At 43.1% G+C, this 19288-nt stretch overlaps 1 protein-coding gene across 4 annotated transcripts in view; it reads left to right on the top strand.

The window, feature by feature from the left end:
- The window catches only part of pde10a (phosphodiesterase 10A), a 398667-nt gene that overhangs the window by 285641 nt on the left and 93738 nt on the right, over positions 1–19288 (top strand). For all 4 annotated transcript variants that reach the window (XM_055631370.1, XM_055631369.1, XM_055631372.1 and 1 more), the window contains 2 exons: positions 6609–6751; positions 11302–11394. In XM_055631370.1, coding sequence (XP_055487345.1) covers positions 6609–6751; positions 11302–11394 — 236 coding nt within the window. The remainder of the gene's footprint in view (positions 1–6608; positions 6752–11301; positions 11395–19288) is intronic.

Here is a 19288-nt window from a genome sequence, read left to right as displayed (position 1 = left end):
TTCTCAACATGCTGAGGAGCTTGTAGCTCATAACAGCGTTGTCACTTCAGTAACAGTCCAGGAAGATGGTTATGCTCATGGTGTTATTTACCGCACAACAAGTCCAGCCATTAAGCAAACTGAGCCTGGACTCCCTGATCATCTCACCGAGAAACGGGTGTTGTCATACAGGATTTAATAAAAGAAAACAGATCGGGTTCCTCGGGTCAAGTGTTTGAATTTATGGTACACCCATATGGCAAACGACTGTATAGCAAGACACATCTAACAATACATAGAATATACTAAGAACATTCGAGGTCAGAGAGTGGAGTTGTTTATCTCTTACAAGAAACCGCATGAAAGGGTCATGACTCAAACTATATCAAGGTGGCTCAAATAGGTCCTAAAAATGGCAGAAATAGACACTAATTTTTTAACTCTCATTCCACCAGGGCTGCAGCAACATACGCAGCAAAAATTGTACAGGTACCCACAGACCAAATCCTCAGAATGGCAGGATGGTCATTGAAAAAGGGTTTTCCACAGGTTTTATAATCAACCAGTTATTTTTTGGAGCCATCATTGTATTAAGAAAACATTTTATGTTCAACAAAATAATTTGCCCGAAAGGTTACAGGGCTATGATTCTCAAATTTTAAAAAATGTTATATATATTTTTTCGTTATACCACACAACTCTTTGTATAATTGTGTTTAAAATTACTAATGATGCTCTCTCCCAATACCCAAGGCAGTTTGTGAAGCATGGACTCGTTCCACGGCATGAGGTCACAGAGCTTTGAAATCTTCACGTAGTCACTCACGTGACTCCGAAGTAAAATAGTAAGATTAAACGAGAACTTACCAGTTTGAAGTTTGATCTGTATTTTATGAGGAGTTACGATGAGGGATTACGTGCCCTCCGCTCCCACCCTCTTATGATCATATCAAAAACTGGTATCTCTTTGGTAATCTTACTATGTTAGATCATTATAGGTTCCTGTGACCTCACACCGCTGCTTTGAAGTATGACACGCATGCGTGGAAGCGGGCTTCTTCACGTAATCCCTCATCGTAACTCCTCATAAAATACAGATCAAACTTCAAACTGGTAAGTTCTCGTTTAATCTTACTATTTTATTTACCTAGATTTTCAGAAAACCTTTGATAAGGTGCCAAACATGAAGCTGCTAAAGAAGATGACAGCCCAAGGGAAGCTGCTAGCATGGATAGCAGGTTGGCAGGATGGCAGAAGGCAAAGAGTGCTTTTTCTGGTTGGCTGCCAGTGACTAGCAGATTTTCACAGGGGGGTCCGTTGCTCCACGTTGTATATTAATGTATTTGGACGAGGCTTTGTCACCAACTATGCAGATGATACAAAGATAGGTGGAGGGACAGGTAGTGTAGAGAAAACAGGGACTCTGCAGAAGCATTTGGACAAGTTGGGAGAGGTGGCAGATGGATGACAGCGTAGCAAAGTGTGGAGTCATCCATTTTGGTAGTAGGAAGAAAGGCATAGCCTAGTTTCTAAATGGTGGGAGAATTCAGAAATCGGAGGAGCAAAGGGACTTGGGTGCATCCTTTAGGAAGGAGATGAAGAGGAATATCTTTAGTCAGAGGGTGGTGAATTTGTGGAATTCATTGCCATATAAGGCTGTGGAGGCCGTCAATGGATATTTTTAATGCAGAGATAGGTAGATTCTAGATTAGTAATGGTGTCGGGGTTATGGGGAGGAGGCAGGAGAATGGGGTTAAGAGAGAAAAATAGATCAGCCATGAATGAATGACGGAGTAGACATGATGAGCCGAATGGCCTAATTGTGCTCAATCACATGAATTTATGAAGATTAAACATAGGAAACAAGGGCGAAATTACAGTAATATTGATCAATTACTTTGTTGTAAGCATTTACTTTAAAATAATATCTTTTGGTCTCAATTTAAAAAATACTATAAAGGCATTAATGATGTGCATCAACATTTAAAAATCACTTGGGTTATAGTCATCAGAAAAATAAGAATATACATAGCATGCATTTTGTCAAAAAAAAATTACTGTGTGCTGCTCTGGTTACCACATGACAGGCAGGATGTGGTAGAAATAAATAGTGTGCAGAAGAGATTCATCAGCATGTTGCCTGGAATGGAGGGCTGTAGTTATATGGAGAGATTGGATAGGCTTCTTCTTCTTGCGTTTTGGCATGCACAACCTAAAGTTGTAGGACAACTTGTTCTACTTATTTGATTGTGCACGCCGGGTTGATTGCATTCGTCAAAACCAGGAAGGTTGCAATTTTCCACCCCATTGGATAGGCTGTAGAAGTGAATAGGAGTCAGAATCTTTTTCCTCAGTTTGGGATAACTAGGAGATCTGATAGGTAGGTTTATCACATGGAGGGTGATGAATATCTGGAGCAAGCTGTCAGATAATGAGATGGAGTCTGTTACAATTTCAATGGTTGAAAGTGTCTGTAGAGCTATTAACAAATAGTACATATAACGATCCAACAAGTTGATTAGCAGAAAATAAAGTTACACTGCATGTTGACACCACTGTGACTACATCTCGACTAACAGCTAGTGTCTGGAAGCGTTAGTAATAAATGTTGACTGTATGGTAAAACCCGGACTGGATTATAGATCCGAGTGGTGTGTAACATGTGTGTGTTAGTATAAGGTAGAGCAGATCTACATCTTTCCTCTTCAGGAAATAACATAACTACGAATATATATGTGAGTACAACTAATCAAGTTTAACCGGCGTCTATAAGCAAAGGCAGTCGCTTCAGCACTGGAGCAGGTTAAGCATAGTCCCCGTATCTAAGGGTAGGTTTGCAAATGCGACGCGTACGGTACAAGCTTGCATCTCCATCCTTCACTGGTGAGAACTGTGAGACCGGGGGCTGTTGGAGCACTGGAGATCCGAGAAACGGGTGAGGTGAGACTGGAGACCAGGACACTGACCGTGGTGACGAGAAGGCAGGATACATGCCGGGCGCAGACTCCACAAACGGACGGAAGGCGGGCCGGGGAAGAGAGAATATCAGTCGTGCTGTGACACAGTCCAGGAACATCGATACGGGGTCATGGGTTGCGATTCCTTCACTGGTAGAAGGTGTTGATGGTTTCGCCGGTGAGTCTCTCCATTTGAATCGACTATACGAACGTGGTTCTGGTGCAGAGCTGCGGATTAAACCAAGGCGTACATGACCCTTTTCAGTTTGAAGTCGTACAACTTGACCACTTGCCAGCAGCTCGAGTGGCCTGTTTGTTTTGTCGTACGAGTGTTTCTGGATCTCGCACTAATACTGAGGTTGTGCTTGAATTACCGATGGCTTGCGAACCTGTGGCTGTAGTAGTTGCTTGGGTACGGGCAGCGTGGTACGGGTCGGCCTTGACATGAGGCTTTGGGCAGGAAAACCTAACACTGGGTCGCGGGCAATGTTTCTCAAGCTGAGCAAGTCCAGGTAAACATCAGATTTTGCCAAATGAGATCTTTCCATCACCTCCGGACTGCCCGCTCGGACAGCCTGTTTATTGAGGGAATTCAGGACTGGAATTTTGCCCAACGATGGGATTTTTGTCACATTACCACTAATGTGACAAAAATCCCATCGTTGGGCAAAATTCTTGAAGCACTGGCTGGTGAACTGGCTTCCGTTGTCAGACAGGAGTTTCACGGGCGCCTCGTGACTTGAAAAGTGTCGCTCTAGTTTTTGAACCACCACTGCTGAAGTGCGGCTGGGAAGCAGATCGATCTCAAACCAGCCCGAGTACGAGTCGACCAGAACCAGGTATTGTTTACCACACCATTCAAAAATGTCTGTTGCCAGAGTGGACCATGATAGGGCAGGGACTGGGTGAGGGAGAAGCAGCTGCTTGGGTTGATGGGGCACCAGGCTGTTGCAGGCTTTCACCTTCTCCCATATAAACTAGGTCATTCCAAGCCAGAAAAACATGCTCTTGGCTCGAAGAATGGTTGCCTCGATGCCGGGAGGTCCCCCGTGTACAGAGTCTAAATATTTGTCTCGTAAAGCAGTTGGAATGCCTTGTGTCCCTTGACAATCACATCGTCACACAATCACACAAGCTCATCACGGACCGGGAGGTATAGGTGAATGACAACAGGTACCTTGTGCTGTTTATCTGGCCAGCCATGCCGGATGATCGAGGACAGGGACTGTCGGTTGTCATCGGCTGCTGTCTGGGCAGCCAAGTCATCCAGGCCCTCTGTGGGAAGGTAAGACACCATCATCACAATGTCGGTGTCATTGTCTGACGGTTGTTGCTCGCAGGTCTTGAGTGGGGCTCTGGATAGAATGTTGGCTAGGTGCATGTCTTTGCCTGGTTTGTAAACGTTTGATATCGGACCTTTGAAGCTGCATCATCATCCGCTGCAGCCGGGCAGGAGCAGCATGGATTGGCTTGTTCAAAATGCTGATCAGGGGCTGGTGGTCTGTTTCAACAGTCACAGTCTTTCCAAAAAGAAAGTCTTTGAATTTCACACAGGCGAAAACCACTGCCAGTAGTTCCTTTTCGATTTGAGCATAGCATTGCTCAGTCTCAGACATCGTGCGAGAGGCATATGCCACGGGTCTGTTGTCACCTTCACTGGTGCTCTGAAGACAGGCAGCACCCAATCCAACTGGGAGGCATCACAGGTTAGCGTTACAGGCAGTATTACATCAAAGTAAGCCTGAGTCGGGGCACAGCACAACTGCTGTTTTAGGGTATCGAAGGCCCAGTCCATCATCGGTTCTGACCTCCCCACCATCGAAGGGATCTATCGCAGTCGCTGCCTCAAAAAGGCTGACAACATCATCAAGGATTCACACCATCCTGGCCACACACTCATCTCCCCGCTACCTTCAGGTAGAAGGTATAGGAGCCTGAAATCTGGTACATCCAGGTTCAGGAACAGCCTCTTCCCCACAGCCATCAGGCTATTAAACTCACCATCAAACAAACTCTGAACTATAACAGCCTATTTCCCTTTATCTGTTTTTTTATGTGTATATATATGGTCTATGCTATATAGACACACTGAACTGTTCTGTATTTATGCTTACAATATTCTGTTGTGCTGCAGCAAACAAGAATTTCATTGTCCTATCTGGGTCACATGAGAATAAACTATCTTAACTTGACTTGACTTGACTCTCTGGTGTTGTGTGTACCAGGACCAGGTTGTGTCCTTGTCTGTTAGCTGCCACAGTGGTGCTGGCAGTTCACTGAAGGTCGAACAGGTAATTCACCATGCCTAGTAATCTTTGTAAACTGGTTACATCTGTGGGAACTGGCAGTTCGTTGATGGCAATGGTCTTGGAAGGATCTGGTTGGAGTCCATCACTATTAAAAATGTGTCCCACATACTTCACTTCTCTGATGCAAAATCTGCATTTTAGGGGGTTGAGCTTGAGGCTGATGTCCTTGGCACGATCCAATACTTTCTTAAAATTCGCACCGTGTTCTGACATGTCGCGGCCAGCAACGAGGATATCATCGGCGATAATGGCACAAGGGTGTCCTGCGAACAGCTGTTCCATCGTGCGCTGGAAGACTTCACTGGCGAAGTTGATGCCAAAGGGCATTCGCAGAAACTTGTAGCGGCCAAAAGATATGCCAAAAGTGGTCAGTTCAGACGATTTGTGGTAAAATAGATTTGCCTGAAAGAACTTTTGGCATCTAAAACAGAGAACACAGTCGCTTTGCCCAAGTGTGCTGCTACCTCTTCTACTGTGAGCATGGGATAAAGCGGGGGCTTGATCGCAGTATTAAGATCTCTGGGGTTGATACAGATTTGTATTTGTTTTTCTTGGCGGCCATTACCGTGGTTGAGACACAGTCTGACGCAAAGATCTTTGGTCTGACGGGTCGTTAGAGTGCAGCGATGACACCTAGGGATTCCATTCTTTGAAGTTCATTCTGTACGCGATCACGCATGGCATGCGGAATTCTATGAGGGGCTCGAACAACGGGCATCATGTCAGGATCAGGTACAATAGAGTTCTTGAGGGCTAGTTTGCCAAGTTTGTTATCAAAGAGTTCCTTGTACTGAAAGAGAATCTGTTCGGTAGTATCTTAGGCAGGGGAAAGTTGGTGCACCTCTTCTGCAAAGCTTACCAATCACAGATCCTGACAGGCACCAATACCGAGTAGGGTTGTTACTTTTCCTGGGACAATGAAAAAGTTCACCTTGTGTACACGTGTCGCTAGGTGGCACTGCAGGTCAACCCTACCAACTGGGTGAACCTCTCCCCCTCCGAAAGGAATTAACGAGGCCATCTCTAAATCCACCTTTATAACATAGAGCAGTGCTAGTAGATATTAATTTTAGCATCTAACAAACTTTCAATGCTGTTCAAATTGAAACAGCTATAATATTTTAATTCAATTCAGTAGTTAGTCCAGACAATATCATTGTACCTACTGCACATCTCTGGTGCATGGCTGCTTCCTGTGCTATTAATGTCAATGCTTCACTGATTTTAAAAGCAGTTGGCACAGAATACAGTGCTGAGAAATCACAAAAGCTGTACAATTTGTTTCTTGTACCATGTTTTTGTTTCTTTCAACCAATCTTAGGATTAAAATCACTATTGAATCTTTTATTTTTTTTTCTCCCAGATAAATGCAAAAAACTTAGTGAACGCAGATCGCTGTGCGCTCTTTCAGGTTGACCACGTCAAGAAAGAGTTGTTTTCAGACTTGTTTGACATCGGTGAAATGAAGGAAGGAAAACCAGTCTTCAAGAAAACCAAAGAGATCAGGTACCGTATAACAGCTTTAACAACATTGAGTAACAAATATAAGATTGAAAATTAAATCTAGAAGTGTTTTTGCTGTTAAGTTTCTTTTTCTGAGAAATAAAGACATTACTCTTTCCGTACAGAAGTTGATTTTATGGTTCTAAACATTCTACAAATCACAATATTGCTTTACAAATGTGCCCTGATGTATTAGATTAACAAAACAATTATTAAAGCAGTGAAGATAATTTTATGTATTTACATATTATTATCACACAACTGGAGACCAATCAAAAGTTATCTTTTTTCAGTTTAGTGATATGATCAGGAACTGGTGTCAAAGAAAAAATCCTGAAACATAGGGTAGTTACAGATGTCAGATTCCGAATTTTCTCCTTTGGATCGTAAATTGGTTCACTGAGCCAAAAAGATTCTCATTGCTCAAAATCTATTGCATTATTAGAAGAGTAAATATTTGCTGATTAATAGCTACTTTACTTCAATAAAGCAGATATTCTGGCCAACCACCTGAGCTCACCAGACTCCCTCTTTAGGCCATATTGCTACTATCTGGGTATATTCTTCCAATGGGATATCATAATCCCTTAGAGCCTCGCACAATAGAACACCGACGTAGATCAGAACAGCACAAGAAAAGTCCTTTTAGCCCACAATGTCTCTGCCGAACAAAATTAATATCCCTCCATTCCGTGCATAACCATGTGCCTATCCAAATGTTTCTTAACTGCCACTATCGTATCTGCCTCAACCACCACCCCCAGCAGCACAATTCGGGCACTCTGTGTAAAACAAAAATTGCCCCACACATCTCCTTTGAACTTTGCCCCTTCACCTTAAAGCTATGCCCATCCCGGGAAAATTGTTCTGTCTACCTTATCTGTGCAGCTCATCATTTTATATACTTTTATCAGGTCTCCCTGCAACCTCCGGTTTTCCGGAGAAAGCAATCCATATCTGTCCAACCTCTCCCTGTAGTTGCGTACAGTTTTGGTCTCTTAATCTGAGGAAAGACATTCTTGCCATAGAGGGAGTACAGAGAAGGTTCACCAGACTGATTCCTGGGATGTCAGGACTTTCATATGAATAAAGACTGGATGGACTTGGTTTGTACTCGCTAGAATTTAGAAGATTGAGGGGGGATCTTATAGAAACTTACAGAATTCTTAAGGGGTTGGATAGGCTAGATGCAGGAAGATTGTTCCCAATGTTGGGGAAGTCCAGAACAAGGGGTCACAGTTTAAGGATAAGGGGGAAGTCTTTTAGGACCGAGATGAGGAAAAAATAATTCACCCACAGAGAGTGGTGAATCTGTGGAATTCTCTGCCACAGAAAGTAGTTGAGGCCTGTTAATTAGCTATATTTAAGAGGGAGTTAGATGTGGCCCTTGTGGCCAAAGGGATCATGGGGTAAGGAGAGAAGGCAGGTACAGGATACTGAGTTGGATGATCAGCCATGATCATATTGAATGTCGGTGCAGGCTCGAAGGGCCAAATGGCCTACTCCTGCACCTATTGTCTATGTTTCTATGTAGCTAATACCACCAAATCCAGGCATAATTCAGGTAAGCATCCTCTGCACCCTTTCCAAAGCTTTCACATCCTTCCTGTAATGGGAGACCAGAACGGCAAGCAATAATCCAAATGTCCCCTAACCAAAGTCCTATAAAGCTGCAGCATTGACCTCTGGACTTTTATATTCCATCCTCCACCTATGAAAGCAAGCATACCATATGCCTTCTTTACCACATTATCTACTTGTGTTGCCACTTTCAGGGAGTTATGGACCCCACAATCCCTCTGTACATCACAGCTATTATGGGTCATGTCATTAATTATATATTTTCCCATTACATTTCACCTTCCACAGTGCAACACCTAATATTACAGTGTACTATGTTTTCTTATTCTGTTGTGCTGCAGCAAGTAATAATTTCATTGTTCTATCTGGGACATCTGACAATAAAACACTCCTGACTCGATTAAATTGAATTTGCCATTTCTACAGCCATTTCTGTAGCTGATCTATATCCTGTTGTATCCCTTGACAGTCTTTCCCAGAGTCCGCAACCACAGCAATCTTGGTGTCATCTGCAAACCTACTAACCAATCCAAGTCATTTATATATATCACACACAGCAGAGCCCCCAGCCTAGATCTCTGCAGGACTCCACTAGTCACAGATATCCAGTCTGGATATTGTCCTTCCACCTCAATCCTCTGTCTTCTATCAGTTAGCCAGGTCTGAATCCATACTGTTACTTCCATGTATCTTAATCTTCTAGATCAGCCTACTATGTGGGACTTCATCAAACACCTGACTATAATGCATGTAGACAAAATCCACCACACTATGATTATATTTGTCACCTTCACAAAAAAGTAAACCAGGTTGGGAAAAAGTTAGTAAGAAACAATCAGCCAAGTACAAAGCCATGTTGATTCCCCCTAATTAACCCATTCTCTTCCAAATAGGAGTAAATCTTATCCCAACGAATACTTTCCAATAGGTTTCCTACCAGTGACGTGAGGCTCGCCAGTTTATAATTTCATGGATTCTACTTCCCTTCCTAAATAAAGGAGCAGCATTAACTATTCCCGCATCTGGGAGCTCACCTATGGCTGGAGAAGTGCCAAGATCTTCGTCAAGGCAACCACAATCTTCCCTCTTGCCTTTCTTAATAACCTGGGATAAATCCCATCAGACCCTGGGGATTTATCCACCGTAAAGCATTTCAAGAGACCTTGCATCACCCCTTTGATCTCAAACAGACTGCATATTAGTATACCCCCCACCACTCCTACTACCTTCCATATCCTTTTCCTTGGTGAATATAAATGCAAACAACTCATTTAGCATCTTGATTACATCCTCTGTCTCCAAGCATAAATTCCTTCCTTTATCTTTGAGTGGTCCAATGCCTCCTTCTTAATCTCAAACTGCTCTTGCATGTTAGTATTCTCCACACTGATCTCACTGTCCTCCATGTCCTTCTCCTTGGTGAAAACAGATGCAAAGTACTCGTTTAGTACCTCGTCTATATCCCCAGATGCCAAGCATGGTCCCTACTTAATCCCTGCAGTGTCATTCAGATTGTATGTGGCCAGTTTATCTTAACACCATAACAGCTGATGAGAGTCTGTACCACAGTTAACACTGTCAAAGTACAGAATGCTCATGTCATTTACTACTGCTGCTGCTGAGGGAAAAAACAAAGTTAATGTTAGATGCCTTGCATCAAAATGGTCAGTAACCTGAGGGCCTATTCCACTGTTCACAGGATGACCCTGGCCTGCTGTGGGTTTGCAGTATTTCCATTTTATTATTCAGGTCTCCAGTGTGCATGGGATTTGGTTCTGTGTATCTGATCACCAGGAATGGGTAGGTTAACCTATGATGACCGTTTGTCGGCACTGGGCCTGTACTCACTGGAGCTTAGAGACCATACAGAAAGGCTTGGATAGAGTGGATGTGAAGAGGATGTTTCCACTAGTGGGAGAGTCTAAGATTAGAGGTCATAGCCTCAGAATTAAAGGACATTCTTTTAGGATGGAGATGAGGAGACATTTCTTTAGAAGGTGGCGAATCTGTGGAATTATCTGCCACAGAAGGCTGTGGAGGCCAAGTCAGTGGATATTTTTAAGGCAGAGGTAGATAGATTCTTGATTAGTACGGGTGTCAGAGTTTATGGGGAGAAGGCAGCAAAATGGGGTTAGGAGGGAGAGATAGATCAGCCATGATTGAATGGTGGAGTAGACTTGATGGGCTGAATGGCCTAATTCTATTCCTATCACGTATGACATGACCATACTTCACTTTACAACCTCCAACATTATTGTCCTGTACCACTTCCGAAATCCCTATAACATTTCAGTGACACTAAAATTTTAGGGGAAAAATCACATTGCCCAGCTTCACACTTCAACCAATCCTGGACTCATGACTCGTGCATCTTTTGCCACTAAATTTACTATTGTGGAAAAATCAGAGAGAGATATAATGGGAGGTTTGGAGTTTAGAAGCAATGTTGAGAGCTGACAACCTCCAAATGAAATACCACTCAGAGAGTGGTAGCTGTGTGGAATGAGCTTCCAGTGAAGGTGGTGGAGGCAGGTTCGTTTTTATCATTTAAAAATAAACTGGATAGTTATATGGATGGGAAGGGAATGGAGGGTTATGGTCTGAGCGCAGGTATATGGGACATGGGGAGATTGTGTGTTCGGCACGGACTAGAAGGGTCGAGATGGCCTGTTTCCGTGCTGTAATTGTTATATGGTTATATGGTTATATAGTCAATAAAAAAGTCTCCCAATATTCCTTGATCCAGGTGCATGGTTCAAATCCATGCTGCCTGAATTTCTGCTGGTGAAGCTACATGTGCTGCTGGATTAACAAGTCATTTGGGAATTAGACAAACTACACCCTCAATCTGCTTGTCGGTCTTTCAATAAGAATAGCCAGTGATTGCTGCCAAGCCATTGGAAGATCTGCCCCACTATTTATCAACTGCAAAATAAAAATGCCAACCCAACCAATTATTTTCTATTGATAAGGTTTTCTATCGAGAAAGGAATTGCTGGACAAGTGGCACGGACTGGAGAAGTTCTAAACATTCCTGATGCCTATGCAGACCCCCGCTTCAACAGGTAATGTATTTGTAAATTACTTTGAATAATTATGTTTAATATAAACTGATTTCTGAGACCAGAGCAAAACATGGGTATTTTGGCACTACACAAGTTATGTTTAATGGACTTAAAGAAGAATAGGAATATAATGGAAGAGAAGTTCAAGAAGCAAATAGAGGGGCCAGAGACCTGAAGCTGTGGCTGGTGTGGCAAAGGGAATTGGTGATGCTTATGGCTTTAATGGGAGGAATGCGGACTAAACTAGATTATAGAGATAGTGATCATAGAGAAGCACGAGGAAAAGAATTTTTAGTTTTGCATGTACAGCTGCTCCTCAACCTAAGATGAGGTTACGTTCCGATAAACCCATGGTAAATCGAAAATACCTTAAGTCGAAAAGGCATTTAATACAATTTGATCATGTGGCCGGAAGTGAGGTCCGGCTCGCTGATGTTGCCCAGTGTTTGCCCCATCGTAAAGTCAAAATATCGTAAAGTCGAAGTATCGTAAATCGAGGAGCATCTGTACAGTACAATGTAAATTCAGGACTAGTAAGTAAATCCATGCAAAAGAGATTGTAGAGTTATCTCCCTTAATGATCCAGATTTCCATCTATTGAGAGAGTAAAGGAAATCAACAATCTAGTTGTTGTAGGCCATGTCTGGAAGAGAGAAATGGGATGAAACCATAGAACAGTTTAGCACAGGAACACACCCTTTATCTCAAAATGTCTGTGCCGAATATGATGCCACATTAGTCTCGTCTGCCTGCACGTGATTCATATCCTCCATTCCTTACGTATCAATGTGCCTATCAAAAAGCCTCTTCAATGCCATTATTGTATATGCTTCTGTCATCACTCCTGTCAGTACGTTCCAGGCATCCACCACTCACTGTGTAAAACATCTTGTCCCACATATCTCCTTTAAAGTTTCCCCCTCTGACTTTAAAGTTATGCCTTCTAGGTTACGATATTTCCATACTGGTGAAACTATTCCGATGTCTACCCTATTTATTCTTCTCATAATTTTTTACACCTCTATCAGGTCTCCCCTCTACTTCCAGCGCTTCGGAGAAAACAATCCCGTTTTTTCCAGTCTCTCTTTATAGCTAATACCATCTAATCCAGGCACCATTCCGGTAAACCTCTTTGCACCATCTCCAAACCCTCCACAACCTTCCTATAATGGATAGACTAGAACTGCAGACAATACTCCAAATAATAATCATGGAGGATTTCCTCCTGAGGAAATGCCAACGGGTGCCGAAACAGGAATTAAAAAGCATGACCTTGAGGTTAACTGTCTTGAGGTTATGTACAGAATAGGAATGTTAATAGGTTACTGAAGGATTGAGGTAGGAAAGAGATTTTTTTCATCGAACATTATGACACCGTGAACGTTGTAATGGGCTTTGTTTGAACCAGGTTGGGGTCAGGTTTAAGGATGAAGTAGGGATGGTAAAGGGACTTCAAACCAGTAATGTGATGAGGGAATGGTTCTTGCACTCTCAAAAATACAGGCACTCAACAACTTGCATAATAGGCGACTAACGTAAACTCGCACTTACGTAAGCAGTTCTTTAAGGCCACGGATTTATTTCCGAGTTGTGCATTTTGGTTGTTCCGGTAGCAGTGCCCGTGCAGCCGTTTCTGTAAACCAGTCAGCTGTTCTCGTGGGAGCTTCCCCCATGGTCTCCATCTGGGCGCCCCCAACATAAGGAATAGGAGCAGAATTAGGCCATTTGGCCCATCAAGTCTACTCCGCCATTCATTCCTGGCTGATCTATCTCTCCCTCCTAACCCCATTCTCCCCATAACCTCTGACACCCGTACTATTCAAAAATCTATCTATGTCTGCCTTCAAAATATCCACTGATATATTCAAGTCGGAGCTCCCACGTGGTATCCTTGTCGAATCGACTTGGGTAACGTCTGACTAACGCAAGGGTCCGCGGGAAATAACCCTTACATAAGCCAGGGAGCCTGCAGTTGGAAGATTAAAGAAGGAAAGAGAACATATATATATATAAGCATCTAGATAAACAGGGTCTGATTAGGAACAGTCAACATGGATTTGTGCCTGGAAGGTCATGTTTGACTAATCTTCTTGAATTTTTTGAAGAGGTTACTAGGGAAATTGACGAGGGTAAAGCAGTGGATGTTGTCTATATGGACTTTAGTAAGGCCTTTGACAAGGTTCCTCATGGAAGGTTGGTTAAGAAGGTTCAACTGTGGGGTATAAATGCAGGAATAGCAAGATGGATTCAACGGTGGCTGAATGGGAGAAGTCAGAGGGTAATGGTGGATGGCTGTTTATCGGGTTGGCGGCAGGTGACTAGTGGGGTGCCTCAGGAATCTGTGTTGGGTCCTTTGTTGTTTGTCATGTACATCAATGATCTGGATGAAGGTGTGGTAAATTGGATTAGTAAGTATGCAGATGATACCAAGATAGGGGGTGTTGTGGATAATGAAAAGGATTTTCAAAGTCTACAGAGAGATTTATGCCAGTTGGAAGAATGGGCTGAAAGATGGCAGATGGAGTTTAATGCTGATAAGTGTGAGGTGCTACATCTTGGCAGGACAAATCAAAATAGGACGTACATGGTAAATGGTAGGGAATTTAAGAATACAGTTGAACAGAGGGATCTGGGAATAACCGTGCATAGTTCCTTGAAGGTGGAATCTCATATAGATAGGGTGGTAAAGAAAGCTTTTGGTATGCTAGCCTTTATAAATCAGAGCATTGAGTATAGAAGCTGGGATGTAATGTTAAAATTGTACAAGGCATTGGTGAGACCAAATCTGGAGGATGGTGTATAATTTTGGTCGCCCAATTATAGGAAGGATGTCAACAAAATAGAGAGAGTACAGAGGAGATTTACTAGAATGTTGCCTGGGTTTCAACAACTAAGTTACAGAGATAGGTTGAATAAGTTAGGTCTTTATTCTCTGGAGCGCAGAAGGTTAAGGGGGGACCTGATAGAGGTCTTTAAAATGATGAGAGGGATAGACAGAGTTGATGTGGACAAGCTTTTCCCTTTGAGAATAAGGAAGATTCAAACAAGAGGACATGACTTCAGAATTAAGGGACAGAAGTTTAGGGGTAATATGAGGGGGAACTTCTTTACGCAGAGAGTGGTAGCGGTGTGGAATGAGCTCCCAGTGGAAGTGGTGGAGGCAGGTTCATTGGTATCATTTAAAAATAAATTGGATAGGCATATGGATGATAAGGGAATGGAGGGTTATGGTATGAGTGCAGGCAGGTGGGACTAAGGGGAAAAAATGTTGTTCGTCATGGACTTGTAGGGCCGAGATGGCCTGTTTCCGTGCTGTAATTGTTATATGTTATATGGTTATATAAAGACTAGGTTATTAAAAGTGTAAAATGCAATTTAAATACTAAAGGGTCAGGAATAAATAATAGTAACAACAGAATGAAAATTTGAGTATGTATTTAAAAATATCAGCAGAAAAGGAAGTCTGTCCTGCAGTCAAGTCTATGTACTCATGTATGTGGTATAAGAAAAAAAGTGAAAAGCAAAAAAAAAAGAAATGGAAATGAAAAGTTAGATTAAGGTGGAAGATGGCTGGAGTCTGATTACATTGGGCGATAAATAGTCCAAGTTATAAAAATTGCAAAGGGTGAGTGAGGAGTATTGAAATAGAATCCTGACACTCCCACAAGGGGGTACGGTGGTGTAGCGGTAGAGTTGCTGCCTCACAGCTGCCTCACAGCGCCAAAGACCCAGGTTCAATCCTGACTACAGGTACTGTCTGTATGGAGTTTACAAGTTCATCCCATGACCTGTGTGGGTTTTCTCCGGGATCTCCAGTTTCCCCCCACACTCCAAAGATGTACAGTTGTGTAGGGGCTAATTTTCTTGGTATAATTGTAAATTGTCCCTAATGTGTGTAGGACAGTGTTAGTGTGTGGGGATCGCTGATCGGCGCAGACTTTGTGGGCTGAAGGGCCTGTTTCCACGCTGAATATCTAAACTAAACAACTTTAATAGCTCCCTGTGAACGCGTACGCAAGTCAGAATTTACACGTCATTACGTGGAACAAAGACCCATCATTTATTTATTTGCCTCTGTACTTCACAATTTGAGATTTGTAACAGAAAAAAATAGTAAGATTAAACGAGAACTTACCAGTTTGAAGTTTGATCTGTATTTAATGAGGAGGAACGATGAGGGATTACGTGAAGAAGCCCGCTTCCGGCGCATGCGTGTCATTCTTCAAAGCAGCGGTGTGAGGTCACAGAAAAAACTATAATGACCTAAGATAGTAAGATTATCAAAGATATACCAGTTTGTGATATGATCATTAGAGGGTGGGAGCGGAGGGCACGTAATCCCTCATCGTAACTCCTCATAAAATACAGATCAAACTTCAAACTGGTAAGTTCTCGTTTAATAGAAACATAGACATAGAAACATAGACATAGAAACATAGAAATTAGGTGCAGGAGTAGGCCATTCGGCCCTTCGAGCCTGCACCGCCATTTAATATGATCATGGCTGATCATCCAACTCAGTATCCCGTACCTGCCTTTTCTCCATACCCTCTGATCCCCTTGGCCACAAGGGCCACATCTAACTCCCTCTTAAATATAGCCAATGAACTGGCCTCAACTACCCTCTGTGGCAGAGAGTTCCAGAGATTCACCACTCTCTGTGTGAAAAAAGTTCTCCTCATCTCGGTTTTAAAGGATTTCCCCCTTATCCTTAAGCTGTGACCCCTTGTCCTGGACTTCCCCAACATCGGAAACAATCTTCCTGCATCTAGCCTGTCCAACCCCTTAAGAATTTTATAAGTTTCTATAAGATCCCCTCTCAATCTCCTAAACTCTAGAGAGTATAAACCAAGTCTATCCAGTCTTTCTTCATAAGACAGTCCTGACATCCCAGGAATCAGTCTGGTGAACCTTCTCTGCACTCCCTCTATGGCAATAATGTCCTTCCTCAGATTTGGAGACCAAAACTGCACGCAATACTCCAGGTGTGGTCTCACCAAGACCCTATACAACTGCAGTAGAACCTCCCTGCTCCTATACTCAAATCCTCTTGCTATGAAAGCCAACATGCCATTCGCTTTCTTTACTGCCTGCTGCACCTGCATGCCTACCTTCAATGACTGGTGTACCATGACACCCAGGTCTCGCTGCATCTCCCCCTTTCCCAATCGGCCACCGTTTAGATAATAATCTGCTTTCCCGTTTTTTGCCACCAAAATGGATAACCTCACATTTATCCACATTAAACTGCATCTGCCAAACATTTGCCCACTCACCCAGCCTATCCAAGTCACCTTGCAGTCTCCTAGCATCCTCCTCACACCTAACACTGCCCCCCAGCTTAGTGTCATCCGCAAACTTGGAGATATTGCCTTCAATTCCCTCATCCAGATCATTAATATATATTGTAAATAGCTGGGGTCCCAGTACTGAGCCTTGCGGTACCCCACTAGTCACTGCCTGCCATTGTGAAAAGGACCCGTTTACTCCTACTCTTTGCTTCCTGTTTGCCAGCCAGTTCTCTATCCACATCAATACTGAACCCCCAATGCCATGTGCTTTAAGTTTGTATACTAATCTCTTATGTGGGACCTTGTCGAAAGCCTTCTGGAAGTCCAGATACACCACATCCACTGGTTCTCCCCTATCCACGCTACTAGTTACATCCTCGAAAAATTCTATAAGATTCGTCAGACATGATTTACCTTTCGTAAATCCATGCTGACTTTGGCCAATGATTTCACCACTTTCTAAATGTGCTGCTATCCCATCTTTAATAACTGACTCTAGCAGTTTCCCCACTACCGATGTTAGGCTAACTGGTCTGTAATTCCCCGTTTTCTCTCTCCCTCCCTTCTTAAAAAGTGGGGTTACGTTTGCTACCCGCCAATCCTCTGGAACTACTCCAGAATCTAAGGAGTTTTGAAAGATTATTACTAATGCATCCACTATTTCTGGAGCTACTTCCTTAAGTACTCTGGGATGCAGCCTATCTGGCCCTGGGGATTTATCGGCCTTTAATCCATTCAATTTACCCAACACCACTTCCCGACTAACCTGGATTTCACTCAATTCCTCCACCTCCTTTGACCCGCGGGCCCCTGCTATTTCCGGCAGATCATTTATGTCTTCCTTAGTGAAGACGGAACCAAAGTAGTTATTCAATTGGTCCGCCATATCCTGGTTCCCCATGATCAACTCACCTGTTTCTGACTGCAAGGGACCTACATTTGTTTTAACTAATCTCTTTCTTTTCACATATCTATAAAAACTTTTGCAGTCAGATTTTATGTTCACTGCCAGTTTTCTTTCATAATCCATTTTTCCTTTTCTAATTAAGCCCTTCGTCCTCCTCTGCTGGTCTCTGAATTTCTCCCAGTCCTCCGGTATGCTGCTTTTTCTGGCTAGTTTGTACGCATCATCCTTTGCTTTGATACTATCCCTGATTTCCCTTGTTATCCATGGATGCACTACCTTCCCTGATTTATTCTTTTGCCAAACTGGGATGAACAATTTTTGTAGTTCATCCATGCAGTCTTTAAATGCCTTCCATTGCATATCCACCGTCAACCCTTTTAGAATTAATTGCCAGTCAATCTTGGCCAATTCACGTATCATACCCTCAAAGTTACCTTTCTTTAAGTTCAAAACCATTGTTTCTGAATTAACAATGTCACTCTCCATCCTAATGAAGAACTCAACCATATTATGGTCACTCTTGCCCAAGGGGCCACGCACAACAAGACTACTAACTAACCCTTCCTCATTACTCAATACCCAGTCTAAAATAGCCAGCTCTCTCGTTGGTTCCTCTACATGTTGGTTTAGATAACTATCCCGTATACATTCCAAGAAATCCTCTTCCTCAGCACCCCTGCCAGTTTGATTCACCCAATCTATATGTAGATTGAAGTCACCCATTATAACTGCTTTGCCTTTGTCGCAAGCATTTCTAATTTCCTGTTTGATGCCATCCCCAACTTCCCTACTACTGTTAGGTGGCCTGTACACAACACCCACCAGCGTTTTCTGCCCCTTATTGTTTCGCAGCTCTACCCATACCGATTCCACATCCTCCAAACTAATGTCCTTCCTTTCCATTGCGTTAATCTCCTCTCTAACCAGCAACACTACCCCACCTCCTTTTCCTTTCTCTCTATCCCTCCTGAATATTGAATATCCCGGGATGTTCAGCTCCCAGCCTTGGTCACCCTGGAGCCATGTCTCCGTGATCCCAATTATATCATAATCATTAATGGCTATCTGCACGTTCAACTCATCCACCTTATTACGAATACTCCTTGCATTGAGACACAAAGCCTTCAGGCTTGTTTTTACAACGCTCTTACCCCTTATACAATTATGTTGAAAAGTGGCCCTTTTTGATTTTTGCCCTGGTTTTGTCTGCCTGCCACTTTTACTTTTCACCTTGCTACCTATTGCTTCTACCTTCATTTTACACCCCCCTGCCCCTCTGCTCTTGTACCCATCCCCCTGCCACATTAGTTTAAATCCTCCCCGACAGCAGTAGCAAACACCCCCCCAAGGATATTGGTTCCATTCCAGTCCAGGTGCAGACCGTCCTGTTTGTACTGGTCCCACCTCCCCCAGAACTGGTTCCAATGCCCTAAAAATTTGAATCCCTCCCCCTTGCACCATTTTTCAAGCCACATATTCATCTGCAATATCCTCCTATTTCTGCTCTGACTGGCCCGTGGTACTGGTAGTAATCCAGAGATTATTACATTTGAGGTCCTACTTTTAAGCTTATCTCCTAGCTCCCTAAATTCATCCTTTAGGACCTCATCCCTTTTTTTACCTATATCGTTGGTGCCAATATGCACCACGACAACTGGCTGTTCACCCTCCCCCTCCAGAATGTTCTGCAGCCGTT

This window comes from Leucoraja erinacea, unplaced genomic scaffold (assembly GCF_028641065.1).
Source record: "Leucoraja erinacea ecotype New England unplaced genomic scaffold, Leri_hhj_1 Leri_73S, whole genome shotgun sequence".
NCBI classification, from domain to species: Eukaryota; Metazoa; Chordata; class Chondrichthyes; order Rajiformes; family Rajidae; genus Leucoraja; species Leucoraja erinaceus.
Note: the sequence above shows the minus strand (reverse complement) of the source record. Positions and strands in the feature narration are given on the sequence as shown.